Source organism: Plectropomus leopardus, chromosome 16, assembly GCF_026936395.1.
Source record: "Plectropomus leopardus strain MGB_pleo_1.0 chromosome 16, ASM2693639v1, whole genome shotgun sequence".
NCBI classification, from domain to species: domain Eukaryota; kingdom Metazoa; phylum Chordata; class Actinopteri; order Perciformes; family Serranidae; genus Plectropomus; species Plectropomus leopardus.
Window position 1 is genome coordinate 20246912 of NC_142191.1, and position 16042 is coordinate 20262953.

Sequence of the window (16042 nt, forward strand, 5' to 3'; positions counted from 1 at the left end):
AGTCACCTCCAAGAAAAGGTGTGCAATTCTCACTTGTAGAACAGTCGAAAGTCTGTGTGCAATTGAATGACACATTTATGAAGCTTCTTTTTATGTGTGTATGTGTGTGACTTTTTTATGGTGCAAAATAGAAATGATAAATCCTGCAAATGTAATTTGTCTGCAAACAGCACGTGAGCATGCAGGGAGGGCGTGGCTGTGAACTCTGGAGATGGAGGTGAACTTGGGATTGAGGCACAAAAAGAGAGCAAACAATGTTGAACAGTGTTTTTCCACTGTTCTTAACAGATCTGCCAGAAATCTGTGATATCCTGGAGAAAAGGGTATTTTTGGTTCAATCATAAAAAAAAATATAATAAGATACAAGAATAGGTAAGTGAATGAAAGATGTTTGTGACTTATTTTTGTGGGAAAGACCCAAGTGTATTTGGAAATAGATTATTTATTTGAATATAGCTGCTAAAACTGTGAGGGGGTTTTAGCTTTCTTAATTACTTTTTGATGTTGTTTGAATTAGTTTGTTTATAATTTCTGTGTTTAGCATGTCTCAGATTTGTAATAAGTTGCTGACAGTACTTTTTTAAAAGTGTCTGTATTTTCAGAATATATACAGAAACATTGGAAAACTGGTTTATAATATACTGTGATGCATAAAACAACACAAAAAACAACTGTATTAACAAACACACAGTGAATGTGAACAGTCACATATTAATCAAGTTATTGGCTTTTTCTTTACTTTATTTGTGTGGTGTTTTTAAAGATGTCTTAGTTGTTCATTGTGCACTAAATGCAGACTGTATTTAAGACTTAAGTTGGGTTAAAGGTTTTCCGGACCATAAAATGTGAACTATGAACTGACATTGTTAAATGATCAACACAACAGCAACCCTTCTGCCCGTTCAGACACACCTCAAAGACAACAAACACACAAAGAAGAAAGTAGATTTCATTTAATTAATGTGATAATTTTTCTTTAATTCGGGATCTAAATATTTCTTTGGAGGACAGTGCACTTTATTTCTTATTTACATAATTTCTTATATGGACAGTTCATCCTGCTATTTATAGATCTGGATTGTTTTGGTACCAGTTGCAGAGTTTCGGAGATGTCTGCCTTTTCTCTAATATAATCGAACAAGATGACATTCGGCTTGCGGTGCTCAAAGCACCAAAATAAAGAAAAACTCAACAGCGATGTCTCTTTCCCGAAATTCTGACACAATTTCTCAAGATAATCCGCGGATCTTGTTGTGAGCACTTTCATAGGAACTATTTTCTTTCCACCAAATGTCAACCATTAACTGTATCACTACACAGAGGGAAGAGTGTATCTACTCATGACCGAGAGGCGTACGCTTTTGTCAGCATGAGATGTTAACATTAATGGCGTCCTCCTCAGCTAAACTGTAACATTAGCTGACAGAGTGGTGATACATGAACTAGAATATGCAGGTTTCATTCTGCACATTTGAAAGATTTGGGGAGGGGAACTTAAGGTAATAATACTCAAACTAACAACAAATGTTACTATCATTAGCAATAGTATACAGCATGTCAACATCACCAAATAATGGACATTAAAGACCTGGTCACTCCTTAACACGGCAGTAACATGTGTCTCCAGTTAACAACACGGAGTTATTAATAAACCCAATCAGGATACATATATACATACATGCAGTCAGGTATCTGGACCTAGCTTATTATTGTCTGTTTATGGAACAGAAGTAGCCTATGGTTAGTTAAATTTTAACATGCTGATGGAGCTCCTTTATAAGGACGCCTTTAACAGCCATACATTCATAGCCTACTTTTTTTTTTCTATCTTCGTTTTTTGGAGATAAAAACATAATTTTCTCAAGTTTTCGAGATAACAGAACTGTGTTTTGAAAAAAATAGGCACGGTGAGGTCCCGAGCCATCAAGTTAGCTCAACAGACAGCTGTTGTAACATTAACATTTGTGTTGTAATATTCACTCATTCATTCATTTAAAAATATTTTTGAATAGAAAGCATAAAAGCACAAAATAATCAGCTTATCTAGCCTACATTAGTGTCCAGGGCGTTATCAGTCACCATGGCATGACATGTCACATCTGATGGAAATCTCATTTAATCTGTTATCTCTTTTTTGAAGTTATCTCGGTAAAAACAATAAACAAAAAATAAACAAAAAAAAAAATTAACCTGAGATAATGGAGGGAAAAAAAGTATGACTGTATGGCAGTGGAGGGCTTCCATACCACGCACTCCCTCAGTGGTTTATCAATTAACACAAAGAAATGTCCGAAGTCTGAAAAAAGTCTGCTATAAGTCTCAATTTTAGGGGAGAAAGAGCCTATGAAGAGTCAACAAAATCAAAGTGACAAAAAAATTAAAATAAGTAAACAAAGTTGTATCAATTTATTTGCATGTAAAATTAGTCAGGCTAGACTGGGGTGGCCCTCGACACGCCGCCGCTGCAGACCTGCTCTGTCCACCCTCCTCTGCCCAACACAGGATGAGACTTTATCTGCACTCTCTCAAGAAGATATTGTCAAAGCCTTTCTCTCTGGCTGCTGGAAGTGTTTTCATGCACTGATTGTATCAGCATCAAGAACAGCAGCAGGGGCGTTGTGCATGACATTGTTTATGACACTAAGATCTTGTCCTTGTTTTTCTTGTATTTTTAGAAAACCTCTCGTGCTGCTCAAACATGGAAAGCACCCCGGACCAAACAGCTGATCTGTTCTCTGCTCAGAATCAAAGCTTCATGTTCAACGTGACGGCTGCTAACAGCTCTGATTACACACATGTTATGTCGCCGGAGATAAACAAAACCATCAACTTGCTTATGATAATCGTCCTGCTCGTCACCATGGTTTCACTAGGATGCACTATGGAGATCTCCAAGATCAAGGTGACTCCAGGTGTCCGTACATCTGTTTAAATACATTATCCATGTTAATAATGAAACGATTTCTGCACTGAAACATTGTTTTGCTTTTTCCCCAGAGTCACATGGTGAAACCTAAGGGGGTGCTGATAGCAGTGCTGGCTCAGTATGGTGTCATGCCTCTTACAGCCTTTTGCTTAGCCAAGGTCGGCATTCCTGGTTTTTTACAATAATAAACAATTTTTTTACAATTAAAAAAAAGCACATGAGGCCTCCTGCTGACTACATGAATGCATGTCATTATACCGTTTTTAACCATATTAATGCTTTTGAATATATTTGTCCTGATCTACACATTTTACAAGCAAGGTTTTTTATTTGTGTGTTTACCAAATTTAGTTGTGTTTTTTTGTTTGTTTTGGGTTTTTTTTGTGGCGGACCACAAGAGGCATGGAAAGAGTAATAAAAAACACTTAATTAATCAATAACTAATTGTCCAATTGAAATAGATATACTCTATATGATTTTTTCAAATAAATTATTTTAATGAACAGCCTACTATTATGGTATTATTTTGTTGTCTTGAGATCTCAAGAAAATTATCGGAAGGAAAGGATCTATGAATGTATGGCCGCTTTGGGCTTCCGTAACTTTTAGATATTGTTGTCAGAAATATACATTGGCAACAGAGTCAGACACACAAACAAATATTGTTTCCATTCCTGATGGTTTTCTGCTGTAGGCGTTTCAGCTGACGGAAATAACGGCTGTGGTGGTCCTGATCTGCGGCTGCTGTCCTGGAGGAAGCCTCTCCAACCTACTGTCCCTGGCTCTGCAGGGAGACATGAACCTCAGGTACGTACACACACACACACACACACACACACACACTCACACACCTGTTTGATGTCACTTATCTGAATTAGGCTCCAAAAATATAAAACTGTACTTATTTCTGTTTTGTCCAATGTATCTCCTTTAATTGAGAAATCCCAGTACGGTATTAGGAAACCTAAAGTATCTAAATGGCTGCAAAATATATTGCGATTTTGGTGAATTGACCCTTTGAGTTAAGGTTCAACGACCTCTGCCCACGTGCTGGCGCTTGTTTTCATGTATCTGTAATAGCACAACATAGATGATGTTGTGCCAGCTAGAGAACGCCCCCTGATGTAATTACAATTGGCATATTTCCTGTTATTATCAGAGTTGAACGAACCTGCAGGGCATCACCAGTCTGATCATAAAACTATGATATTATCGTAATAAGGCAAACCCCTTTACTTTCAACTGCTGGTCCATTCAGCCCATCAGGTACAGTACCTGTTTATTCAGGACTAGGTGTGCAGTTTATGCTCATGACGTTCCTTCTCTGTCTGATGTCTTTTATCTTATCTGGCTTATTTGAACTCTTCTGTGAGGACAGTTTGAGACATTAATGGAGGCACTGGTGACCGAAACAACACTGACAGCATCCTAAATATAACGACACATATTTTATAATTTGTTAACATACTTGGATGAGAGGTGCTAATTTCTGGAACCAGCAAAAAATGTCACTTACTGTATAAGCCAGTAATTTTTGTGGTGATGAAGATCTGCCGCTGACAAATCAGAATATTTTATATTTCCGGGTGTAAAGCTCCGTGTCCATTATTCTTTCACAGGTTAACTGTGGCATGTTGTTAAACAGTTATTGTCATGTAAAAGAACCACGTGAGAACAATAAACTTTTCAAAAACTGCCTCTTATGCAACTCAGAAAATAGTCAACCTGCAATTAATAAGTCTGAAGTCCCAGCTGCGCCCCCTGGTGGCTACAATCTGCACTCCAACTCACACATTAAACATTCAACTGTCAAGTGTGCTGCAATGTGACAAAAACTTACAACTATGACCTCCAAATATTCACCATTAACATGCTCAAAAGATGACGACCTTGACATAGTGCACAGGGAGAAAGTTCAAGGTTAAAGGGTCGGCAGAAAATAAAATCAGGATACACAAATATCCACCGACCTTTATCACAGCAGACAATTAATAAAATTAGTTTCACCTGCGTTTTTCCCATCATGACGTGTCCAAACGTCTGCTGGGAAAAGGGTCCACTGAACGCTGTTGGATTGGTTCAAACAAAAAACGGATCTGGGGAATAAAGTGTCGTGTTGATGGGAATGAAAAGCGTTAGTCGATTCACGTATGAAAGGAAATAAAGTATTTGAAAATTGGGCAAATGTAACTAATACTGCATTTCTTGGCAGTCTGACTGACAGTTACTGCAGTATCTGGCTTTGGATCTGTCATTTCTGTATGTGGCACTTGTTTAGCAGCCAACAGTTGTGTTTGCAGGATGCTGAGGGAGTAAGAGGTTACCGCCCCCCGTGTGCTTCCCCTCAGCATCGTGATGACGACTTGCTCCACGATGCTGGCTTTCGGCATGATGCCCCTGCTGCTCTACCTCTACTGTCGGGGCTTCGACCTGCAGAACTCGGTGCCCTACGTCGAAATCACGCTATCACTGGTCATGATTCTTATACCCTGCGGCACCGGCATCCTCATCAACCACTACAGGCCGCAGTACTCCAAAATGATCACAAAGGTGAGCGCAAACACACAGGGGTCAGAGGGTCACAGTAATAGTTGATTAATGGTTTGTAAAAATACAATACAATATTAGCAGCAGTTTTGATGACTGATTTATGCCAAAGTTGTGCAGGTTCCAGCTTCTAAAATGTGAGGATTTACTAACTTTGTCAGGTAATCATAAACTGAATATCTTTTGGAGCGTTGGTCAACACGGACTTTGTGTCATTTTAAGCAGTAGTGGAAGTATTTAGACCCTTTATTTAAGTACAAGTACTAATACCACACGGTAATAATACTGTGTTACAAGTTCAAGTCCTGCAATGAAAATTTTTACTAAATTTTTTAAAAGTAAGTAAGTATATTCAGGAAAAAGGGATACTTAAAGTATTAAAAGTAAAGGTTCCCACTGCAGAAAAAAAACAAGCACACAAACACCCCAAAAACTCAGAATTATAAACAACAAAATAAGCACTCCCAAAACTCAAAATAAAAACAAAACAAAAAACACCCAAACCATTTTGTAATTTACAATAAAAAAGAAAAAAATAGTGCCAGTGGAGGATCACCCGCACCCCCTGATGGAGGTCCTAGCTGAGCCCCTAATGTCCGAAAATCCTAAAACTGTGTCTGGCTCCTGTGGCCCCCAAGCAAAGCCAGTTGAGTATCCCTGATATAGGCTTCATCAGACAATACTCCAGGAAAATACAAATATAAAATATCACACTTTCTTGTAAATAATACTATAGAAACTTAACAGAAGGCGTAGTAAATCTGATTTGTCTCCCGTCCTGCTGTTCTCAGGTCGGCCTCATTTTCATGATGATGGGCATTGTGGCGATCGGGATCATTGCCAGCATCGGGATCAGAGACACCCTCCTCACGGTGCTGGCTCCTCCACTCATGGCCGTCGCCGCTCTCATGCCCTTCATAGGCTACGTCTTCGGATACATCATCTCCTGGCTCTTCGGACTCAGCCAGCGGTGGGTTAACTGGTAAAAAACTGGAGCTCTGGTGGATGTAGTGACAGGAAGTATGTCAGGGAATGGATGTATTAATGAATCGGTCCACCCCACCCTTCAGGGAGCGGAGGACTGTTTCCATGGAAACAGGCTGTCAGAACGCCCAGCTGTGCACCACCATCTTGAAGCTGGCCTTTCCCCCGGCCCTGATCGGCCCCCTGTTCCTCTTCCCCATGGTGTACGTGCTGCTGCAGCTGATGGAGGCGGGGGTGCTGATCGTGCTGTTCAGGTGTCACCAGTGGTTCACACTCAAGCAGAAAGGTGAGACTGACACCAGGAGCCACAAAACACCTCAAGTTTTCTCCTCAAGTATGACACTTAAGGCTTAATTCCTCCTTAGCTGAGGGACGTAACGCTGTGGAACCTAAGCACACTATTTCAATAAATAAATTAAGCCGCCGAGCAGCAAAAGAAGAACTAACCCAAGAAATTAGTAAGTAATTAATAACAAAAAAGTACAAGAACATTACCTGAATATTAAAAAAAAAAGACCTGGAAAATACACGCTAAAACATTTTTAGAATTTTCTACCATCATTTTAAATAGCCTATGTAATTATGACATATGGTTTCTATCTAGCTTGCTTATATTTTTCTGACATTTTCCCCAGCTTTTTAAAAATATTTTTCTAAATCTATTCATTTTTTATTTCGCAATTTTTGTAACATTTCTAACCATGTTGCTCGTTGTCATTTTCCCCATGTTTTTAAACAAAAATTGGAACCAAATCAAAGGCTGAAAGTCTTTAAGCAGCACAAAAAAGGGGTGTTGCTCCAGGTTTTAAAGGGTTAAGGGTGTTATCAACTTGTCAGATTTTACAATGTAGAATCACTTTAAATGTTTCCTTTAGTTAAGAAAAACATTAAGGCATTTACGGCATTAATGGTGATTTTACAATGGTAAGTTTTACAGTTTCGATAGTAACCATTGGGCTAAATGTCCAAAAAATCTTACCAGGGTTATCTATGGTCCCAAAAATGCATCTTTTACATCTGTTTGAGAAATATTTGTCCCAAAATGAGCGTTTCCAGCTGTGGGCTTCAGGGACAAGAGGCCAGAAATAAAGCCATTGCTTAAAAGACAGAAAAAGAAAAAAGAAAAAGTTCATCAGAGGGCATGTACATTTCTTAAAAATACGGAAGTTAAATTTGTTGCCGCTCTCCCATGAAGCCCCGCTCTGTGGAGCGACTGGTATGACTGGTGCTTTCAGCTCCTTCAGGATTGTCTTTGTCCTTCTTCTCTGGTCCATTAGTTTTAGTTAGGCCCTCTCTTTGCAGGTTTGTTGCGGTGCTATAGTTTTGAAAAATGTTTTAATAACAGATGTAATGGTGCTCACGGGGACGTTCAAAGTGTAACAGATTTTTTTTTAGATCCCAAACCCGATCTGTACTTTTCCAAAACTGGCCTGTTAGGAGAGCTCCTTGCTCTGTGGTGCTGCAGACTCAGAACAGGTGTGTGTGAGCTGAGATCATGTGACTCTGTGATTGCACACAGGTGCAGTTTATTTAAGTAATTATGTGACTTTTGAAGGTAGATGCTGACACGGGGTCTTATTTAGGAGGTTCATTGCACACACCACTCTTCAGTTCATCATTTGTAGCTATTTATTGTAGGTCCGTCCCAAAAAGAAAATCCATCTAAATCAAAGGGTTGCAATACAAAAATAACTGAATTAAGGCCAAGGGAGATGAATCTTTCTGCATGATGCTGAGGTTTGTACCCTCGACTGTGATATTTAGTCACATTTAGAGCGCTGGTTATCAGGATGACGCAATCCAACGTTGCTTTGAACAAAACATCATTTTGATCCAGATCAAATTATTTTAAAAACTGGGCCATTAGGAGCATCACTGTATAACTGCAGTTATTCTGTTTGATTCCAGCTGCCACATGTTAGTAGAGGCCAGGGTCCTGCCACAGTTACAGAAATGTGATATACATGCATTTCTGCGCTGGAATGTGAGACTGATTATCTTGATTTGGTTGCAACTTAAAGCTTCGTTTCATTGAATGTTTTGCATTTGCCATCTGCTCGTCTGTCTGACCTACAGTGACGTACCAGCCAACTACCACTGCTGAAGGAGGCCTGTGAGGGGACTGTGTGAGGATGGATCTCACTTTTTATTTCCTAACACTGTAACGTGGATTACTGTGGATCAAAGAGCCTCCAGCCTGGTGCAGTTCCCGAAACAAGCTCCAACCTAAACACATGTCCACCTGCACAACAGCTGTTTTGAGCCACATCATTTTTGAGAATATTTATGTCTATCCTAAATTGTAAATTAACAACTTTGTCAATGTTTTGTCATAAAGCTCAGATGAACACAGGTTAATGATTTAGTTAAAATTGTTTTATTAAGTCCACTGTCTTCCTACACCATACAAACGTCCATCATATTTTTCACTGAAAATAAAATCCTTACGTACAAAAATGTTGCTTTTTTTTTTTCCTCTTTGAATTCGTCTACACGTTCATTTAAACCACAGTAACATCAGTCACAGTACAAACAAGCATTCTTGGAAATACATAATACACTGGTGTAAAACAGAACTCAGCAATGCTGTACACAAAACCCTCAACCGAAAAAAATAGAAATATAAAATAATTACAATGCTTAAATTAACCGTATTCTTTCTAGGTGCTGAATTAAAATGTTGACCTTATCCTCAAAGAATTACATATCCTAACAAAATAAAAGTCGGTCAACTGCAAGAAAAGATCCAAGACATTAGCAGTTAATTCACTGTACAGCTGATTTCCTGCTGGAACAATGTGCGTAAGTGTACAGGGATCTTAAAACTGCCAATGCCAGTTTTAACGGTGGATTTTGAGCTTTAAGCAAAAATATTTTCACAACTGAAAAAGATTCTAAGTTTCGATCAAACCAAAAATACATGCAAGCATCCTCGTGTATATATATTTTACACACACCAGCTGTGGTAGGTACAGTAGGTAAGAAAATACGGGGCAAAGATGATGTGAGAAGATTTTGGGGGAAAAAATGAGCGAGAAAGACGGTAATGTGGAAATCTCTTAAAATTCCTCTGACTGACGAGCAAAAACGAGCAAAAGTATTACAAAAAAAAGTAAAGAAAGTGGTCACAGGACTCATCAAAAGCATCCTAGTGCGGCTGAAAAATACAAATTCCCTCTTCAAAGTTTTTCAAAGTGTCGAAAAAACTAATTTTACCCGGTAACAGTGTAACTTGATGCTGGTTGACTTGGGCATTGGAGTGATTTTGTGAGAGGAAACGGTGCGGCGGTAGAGGACCTGCAGCATGTTCGGTGCAGAGCGATGGATGAGTCACTGGGTGTAAACCAATGGAATTAAGTTGAAGGGTAATGAGAGGGATACGGACAGCATCAGTGTGTAACAAGTGTCTTCTGTAGTTTAATAATGACAATAAAATATCTGAATATCACTGTTCCTGTCTGATATTGTATCCATGTTTTAAATGTGAAGAACTTGATCGTCCTGACAATCCAGACAGAAAAAACAAACTTTACTCGAGAAAATCTCTCGTCTCTTTCAGAGGGAGCTCCAGTGTGCCAACTCCTCCACGCTGATTCTGAATCAAATTTTCTCACCTGTTGATTCCCGTTAAACCGAAACGCAGCGTTTAGCGCTGGCTGTCAGTGGAAGGAGAGCGAGAGCGGGAGCGTGAACGAGAGCGTGAGCGGGAGACAGAGGCTCTCTGTGCCGGTGGAGGGGAGGGAGGGGTGGCAGACTTACTCGTCTTGGACAATCGTTTAGCGGGCTCCTTAGATTTGGCGGTTGGGGAGGAGGTGCCACCGGCGGGGGAGCCACTGTGGGAGCGTGAGCGGTTGTGGGCCTTGTGGGCGGGGCTGCGGGAGCGTCTGGGGGAGCGAGATGGAGAGCGACCGCGAGAACGGGACCGTGAACGAGAGGAGCTTTCAGACCGGGAACGACTTCTCGACCTGGGAAAAGATAAAAGAGAGAAGGAAAAATATTGAGATAAATTAAACGTCATTTTGTATATTAAGTCTTTTTTTTTTTCTTTCTTAGTTACCGTTAATGAGTGTCTACCTTTCAAAAGTCAAATGAACCCAAAATCATCCCTAATATTGACCTCAAACTTAGCTCTGACACACACTCCTTCCATTTAGTTTGATAAAATGTTCTTCATACAGCCATCTAAGATGAGCGCTGACCTGTCAGCGCTGGATGAAGTTATTTTGGATAGTAGCGTGAAATATGAGTGGAAAGTGGAAGCCACGATCTGTGTGCAACCAATCATGGGTGACCAGCAGCTCACCTCTTCCTGGCTGCCTCAATGAGCTTGATTTTTCTGCCATTGATTTCCTTTCCTGACAGCTTTTCCATGGCGTTTTTCAGATCACTGCCAGAAGCAAACTCAACAACTCTGTAAAGACATCATGAGATAATCATCGTTACGGCCTTTTGTTTCATGCCTCACGCGCTGTGATATTCATTATGCTGCTGACGCGCACAGAGATGATGGTCTTACCCTTCGTTGAGCTTGGGCCGATGTGCGTCTGCAAATGTCACCTCTCCAGCTTGTCTCATGAAATCTTTCAGGTCCTACACATGTTAAACACCAGTCAACTTACGGAGAGGCTCGGGACACAAGCACAGCCTGAGACATAAAAACTGATTTACCGAAAAAAAAAAGAGATGGTTAGATTGTCTGAGAAGACTACACAGGCTACTGCAGAAAAGGACGATGAGTCCAAGAATCTCCGAGTCTGTTTAATCAGTTTATTTTTCTTAAAGAGTGTGTGTTTGATATAAAAACAAAACAAAAAAAAATTACAATATTTTGGAAAAGATATAATGTGTGCCAATTTAGATCAACCAATTTTCAATTGCTCTTCAGTAGACAGTCAAAAGTGTTTAGAAATCTTTGAGATTCTTAGACTCATTGCTACAGAGACATGAACACCATCTGCATGACTGAACTGCAGTGGCGCCACTTGGGCAGCCTTTGGCACCAAGAGCCCCGTTTTCCCTACCAAGAAGGGCACAGGGCTCCACGCCGGGACCGCCCCTGTCTCGGCACCCTGCCTCAGTAAAGAGAGTGAACAGGGTGGAAGAGAGGAAACTACTACCTGAGAGCGAAACCCTTTGTGGTGGGCCGCAGGCTCTCCGAGCCCACCATAACCTCGGGATAACAGCAGATTTTATCCATGGGCACCTGGGAGGAATTCACACTCTCTCTCTCTCTCGCGATGTGCGGGAACACCAGAGGGGGGAAGGGAGGGGGGATATCGATCGACCGAAGCCCCTCAAATTAACGAACCATCGATCAATACGCCACCACCATCACCATCGACTCTCGCTCTTTCCTCTCCTTTCTTTCTGCCAACTCTCTGTTTCCTCTCTCTCGCTCTCAGCCACACACCAGGCGCCCCCCTGCCTTCAACAGGGGGCGTTGCGAGCGAGTGAAGGGGCCGCCAGCGCCTCTAGTGTGGAGCGAGCGCTCACATGACCAGCAGGCGTCAACTAGGAGTAGGACAGACTGGCTGACACCACAGGCTCAACCCAGACAGAAGGACCCAGAAGGGGTTAACTCCACCATAAGCGAGCTCTTCCATATGACACAACAGTCAGGCTGGCAAATAAAGGGGTGAAGAATTGGTTAAAATTTGAAAAAAAGGAACAAATGAAGTGTTTTCTTGTTGTTACTGCTTATTGATTCATTACTTAACTGCATGAGATGCAGATTTAATTGAGTGCTCATTGATAAAAGAACAATTTGGGTCTTATCACAATGAAATAGATTGTTAAAACATGAAATAATAAATTAATTAATAATGAATAATTACTGGTTTGACTGCAGAGACTGAATGTTCTTTAGCAGCATTGAAATTCTACACGTGTGTATTGTTGGAGGCAGACTGTTGGAGGTGATAACATTTGTGGTGTTGCAGCTTGTAGAGACTTGCAGTGCATAAAAAAACATGTAGCAATACTAACCTGCCAGCTGACGCGGGAGGACAAGTTCTCCACGATCAGGCGGTTCTCAGTGCGCATCGGAGGAGGGTTACGGCTGAAAAAAGGACAAAATCAAAGGCTCAATCAATTGAAAGATAACTGACTGTGGGGCTGAGACACAGGCTGCAGCACAGAGCCTAACAGATCTCATTAGCTGCTTGTCAATAGTGAGACTAATCCACATCATGGATCTTTAAAATGCAGTAAGCACAGTTTGCATGTTAAGTAAGTCTTTCCCAGTCTGAAGGTAATTTTTTACTGTCTAATTATATTGGTTCACATAATGGAAAAAAAAAAACACTTGCACAGTAGCTATTCTAGACCAGGACTGCAATAACCAAGTGATCAACCTTTCACCAGATAACTGATCCAACTGAGCTGCTGTGCATTTAATAAAATGTGTTTCTTCCTCATTTTAATGACTTAAATTACCTGCCATTATCTCACCGGCTTTTACCAAAAACCGTGGGTGGTGTGCAAACATTACCTCCGACTGTTCTGAGAGCCTCGGCCATAGCGATCAGAGAAACGTCCTCCTGCACCGCCGCCTCCTCTGCCACGGCCGCCACGCAGACGAACACGGGCGTGCTCAATAGTCACCCTGAAATTACAAAAAAAGACTAACATGAGGCCAGTTTATTCACATTTTTTCATTTACATCGTATTGATTACCAATTCCTACCTTTCATTGCACAACTCCTTGCCATCGAGCTCATAAACAGCATCTTCGGCATCTCTGGGGTCGTCAAACTCCTGCAACAGAGCGTTCACAACACTTGATATTGTTAGTGACTTTTCAGCATGTGTTATGTTCAATTCCTAAATGTATGAGAAGAGCAAAATTGAACAAAGTGCTCGCTTTGAGTAAAGTCTTTTTATTAGATCAACTGTTAAATAGATTTGTTGAAATTGGTGTTAGTGAACATCTCTCCTTTTCCACGACAATCCATTTAACTGACAGGTGTGGCGTATCGAGATAACAATTAAACAGCATCATTACTGCACAGGTGTGCCTCGGGATGGTCACAATAAAACGGTCAGTGTACGGTAAAGTGTGCGGTTTGATCGCACAGCACAATTGTGTCCCGGGTCTTTAGGGAGCGTGTCATTGGTATGCTGACTGCAGACAAGTCCATCAGAGCTGTTGTCCGTGAACTGAATGCTTATTACATGACCATAATGCGTCTCTTATGTTGTGTGTCTGAATCTGACAGTACATCCATCCTGCATAAAAACTGCACAAAGTCTGTTATGATCACAAACTGTTGTCAGCTTAGGACCCTGGTGAGGATGACAAGCATGCAGATGAGCTTCCCTGAGACGGTTTCTGAATTTTTGTGCAGAAATACTTCAGCTGCTCAAACCAAATGTTGTCTCAACTGTGCCTAGTCTCAGATGATCTTCCAGGTGAAGACACTGAATGTTAAGATCCTGAGCTGGTGTGGTTAAACGGGGTCTGTGACTGTGAGGCCAGTTAGACGCACCGCCAAGCTCACGGAAACGACATTGGAAATGCTTTATCATAGTGAAATACTCATTAGGTTCATAAACAACGGCTCTGGGGGACATTACTACAGTCAACATGTCAATGGCACGCTCCCTCAAAATTTAACATCTCCTGCTGAGCAACAGATGTCATTTAAACATTATCTGCAAGCTTGAGCCCTGTTATAGACCAGGATTTATCGGCTAAATACTGCCCGATTTCAGACAATACTTTAAAACAATCACTACTTCTATTAAAAATACCTAAAAGCCTATACATAATTAACAGAAGTACTGCATACCCCCATGTTTGCATTACAAATATTTGTTTTTTGTCATATACAAATTTCTGTTTACTCTTTTATCCAGGCTAAGTGTAGAGGTCTAATAAATTTTCACTTTTCAACCTTGAATATCGGAAATTTAAATGTCTAAAGATAGTGACAGGAGTGAATGACTCCTATTACCCAGATGCTCCTCAAAAAAGATTTTGGAGGTCTTTTGCTCCTGCAGCAATCAGATTTTTTAATAACATAGCTGAAAAGCACTAATATACTGTATCTGACTGGACAGTCTTTAGTCTTGCAGTTTGTATTTGTTGCTGCAGCAATATGGCACCTTTTGCACATGGCATAATAATTCTTAATAGTATTTCATTTTCAGAGGCAGTTGTATGAATACTTTTTAACATTTAACTATTATTGTGGTGGACTGTTGCACCTCTTCAGTAACTATGCCTGTTGCTATATTTATTGTTGTATGTTATGCTGTACTTAATAAAGTTTATCCTATCCTAAATACACTAAATTTCTAAAGACAAATACAGGTATAATAAAAACTTATTAAACGTCTTTTCAGCGTTAAATTGCTCACTGGGCTGTGACTCTGGCTTTGTAATGTGACCATCACCAGACACACCTGTGTAGTCATGATGCTGTTTAATCAGCATCCTGATATACCACACCTGTCAGGTGGACGGATAATTTCAGACAAGGTAAAGTGCTCACTGACATGAATTTAAACAAATTTTTGACCAAAATCTGAGGGGAAACACATCCTGAGAGCAGGAAAAGGCCTTGGATCTAAACAATAAAAGTGTTGCGTTTACATTTTCATTCTGTATAAAGTTAAATAAAAACATATGCTGCCGTTAAACGAAGCATAAATCGCCATATGTTTGAATGTAGAGGTTGAGGACATTATTTGCGTATTTAGGCCGTTTGAACCCATTTTAACGTCGACGACTCACCACAAACCCGAAGCCTCTCTTGAGGTCGATGTCTCGGATGCGGCCGTATCCTTTGAAGAACCGCTCCACATCCTTCTCCCTGGCCGAGGGGCTCAACCGGCCGATGAAAATACGACATCCGCTCATCGTTGGTGTCGCTGGGAATGAGTATCTGCAAACGGACGTGCATACGGTGTCGTTATTACGCGCTTATCCAACACAAACAATGACAAATATCGCAAACGTACTCACAAATGAAGCCAGTACATTACCTGACCGGTGTCAGTTTACCCCCCCCCGAGCTAGCCTGACAACGGTGGGGCCTAGCAACCAAATTTTACCAAGCCGTGTTTCGCACTAACGTAAGCTAACGACACCGAAACACGACAGATAACGTTTATTTTTTTAGCAAAACGCGAGCCGCACGTCGATGTCAGCACGTATTTTAATGGCCGTAAACATACCTTGAAGTAGTCCTGGTGCTGTTTCCTTGAAGGCTGTCGACGGTGACCGCAAAATTCAAACAAAATGGAGCCTCTGCTGTTCAGGGAGGGCGCACGAGAGGAGGGCTCACGTGACATGTTATGGAGGGGCCTTGTGTTTTTTTCTTTTTTCAGCGCTTCTTCTGCTCATATACAGTGTAACATATATCTGTTCAGATATATTAAAATGATATATATTTTAATACAGTCTATGCTTCTTTGATTTTTTCCCCCCAGCATCCTTAGTGCTACATTATCGCCATCTTCTGGATGTCATTAATTCCTGCAGTGCAAGGGACCTCGACCTTTTTTGTCTTTTATTTATTTTAACCAGTGGTGGAATGTAACTAAGTATATTTACTCAAGTACAGTACTTAAGAATGAATT

General features: G+C 40.7%; 2 protein-coding genes across 2 annotated transcripts; one reads left to right on the plus strand and one right to left on the minus strand.

Moving 5' to 3' along the window:
- The first annotated feature begins 217 nt into the window (after positions 1-217).
- slc10a1 (solute carrier family 10 member 1) lies at positions 218-8727 on the plus strand. Its single transcript, XM_042503519.2, is given in 9 exon segments — positions 218-372; positions 2676-2902; positions 2998-3084; positions 3621-3733; positions 5275-5476; positions 6265-6443; positions 6544-6743; positions 8534-8555; positions 8557-8727. Coding segments are annotated over 8 exon segments (1038 nt in total). The 5' UTR covers positions 218-372; positions 2676-2698; the 3' UTR covers positions 8588-8727.
- Positions 8728-8811: 84 nt separating this feature from the next.
- srsf5b (serine and arginine rich splicing factor 5b) lies at positions 8812-15790 on the minus strand. The gene is made up of 8 exons (XM_042503518.2): positions 15638-15790; positions 15195-15345; positions 13143-13213; positions 12948-13061; positions 12443-12515; positions 10974-11047; positions 10761-10868; positions 8812-10422 (listed from the first exon to the last, which is right to left on the minus strand). Exons 2-8 carry the CDS (start codon positions 15318-15320, stop codon positions 10104-10106), a joined length of 885 nt encoding a protein of 294 aa, XP_042359452.2. The 5' UTR covers positions 15321-15345; positions 15638-15790; the 3' UTR covers positions 8812-10103.
- Positions 15791-16042: the final 252 nt, after the last annotated feature.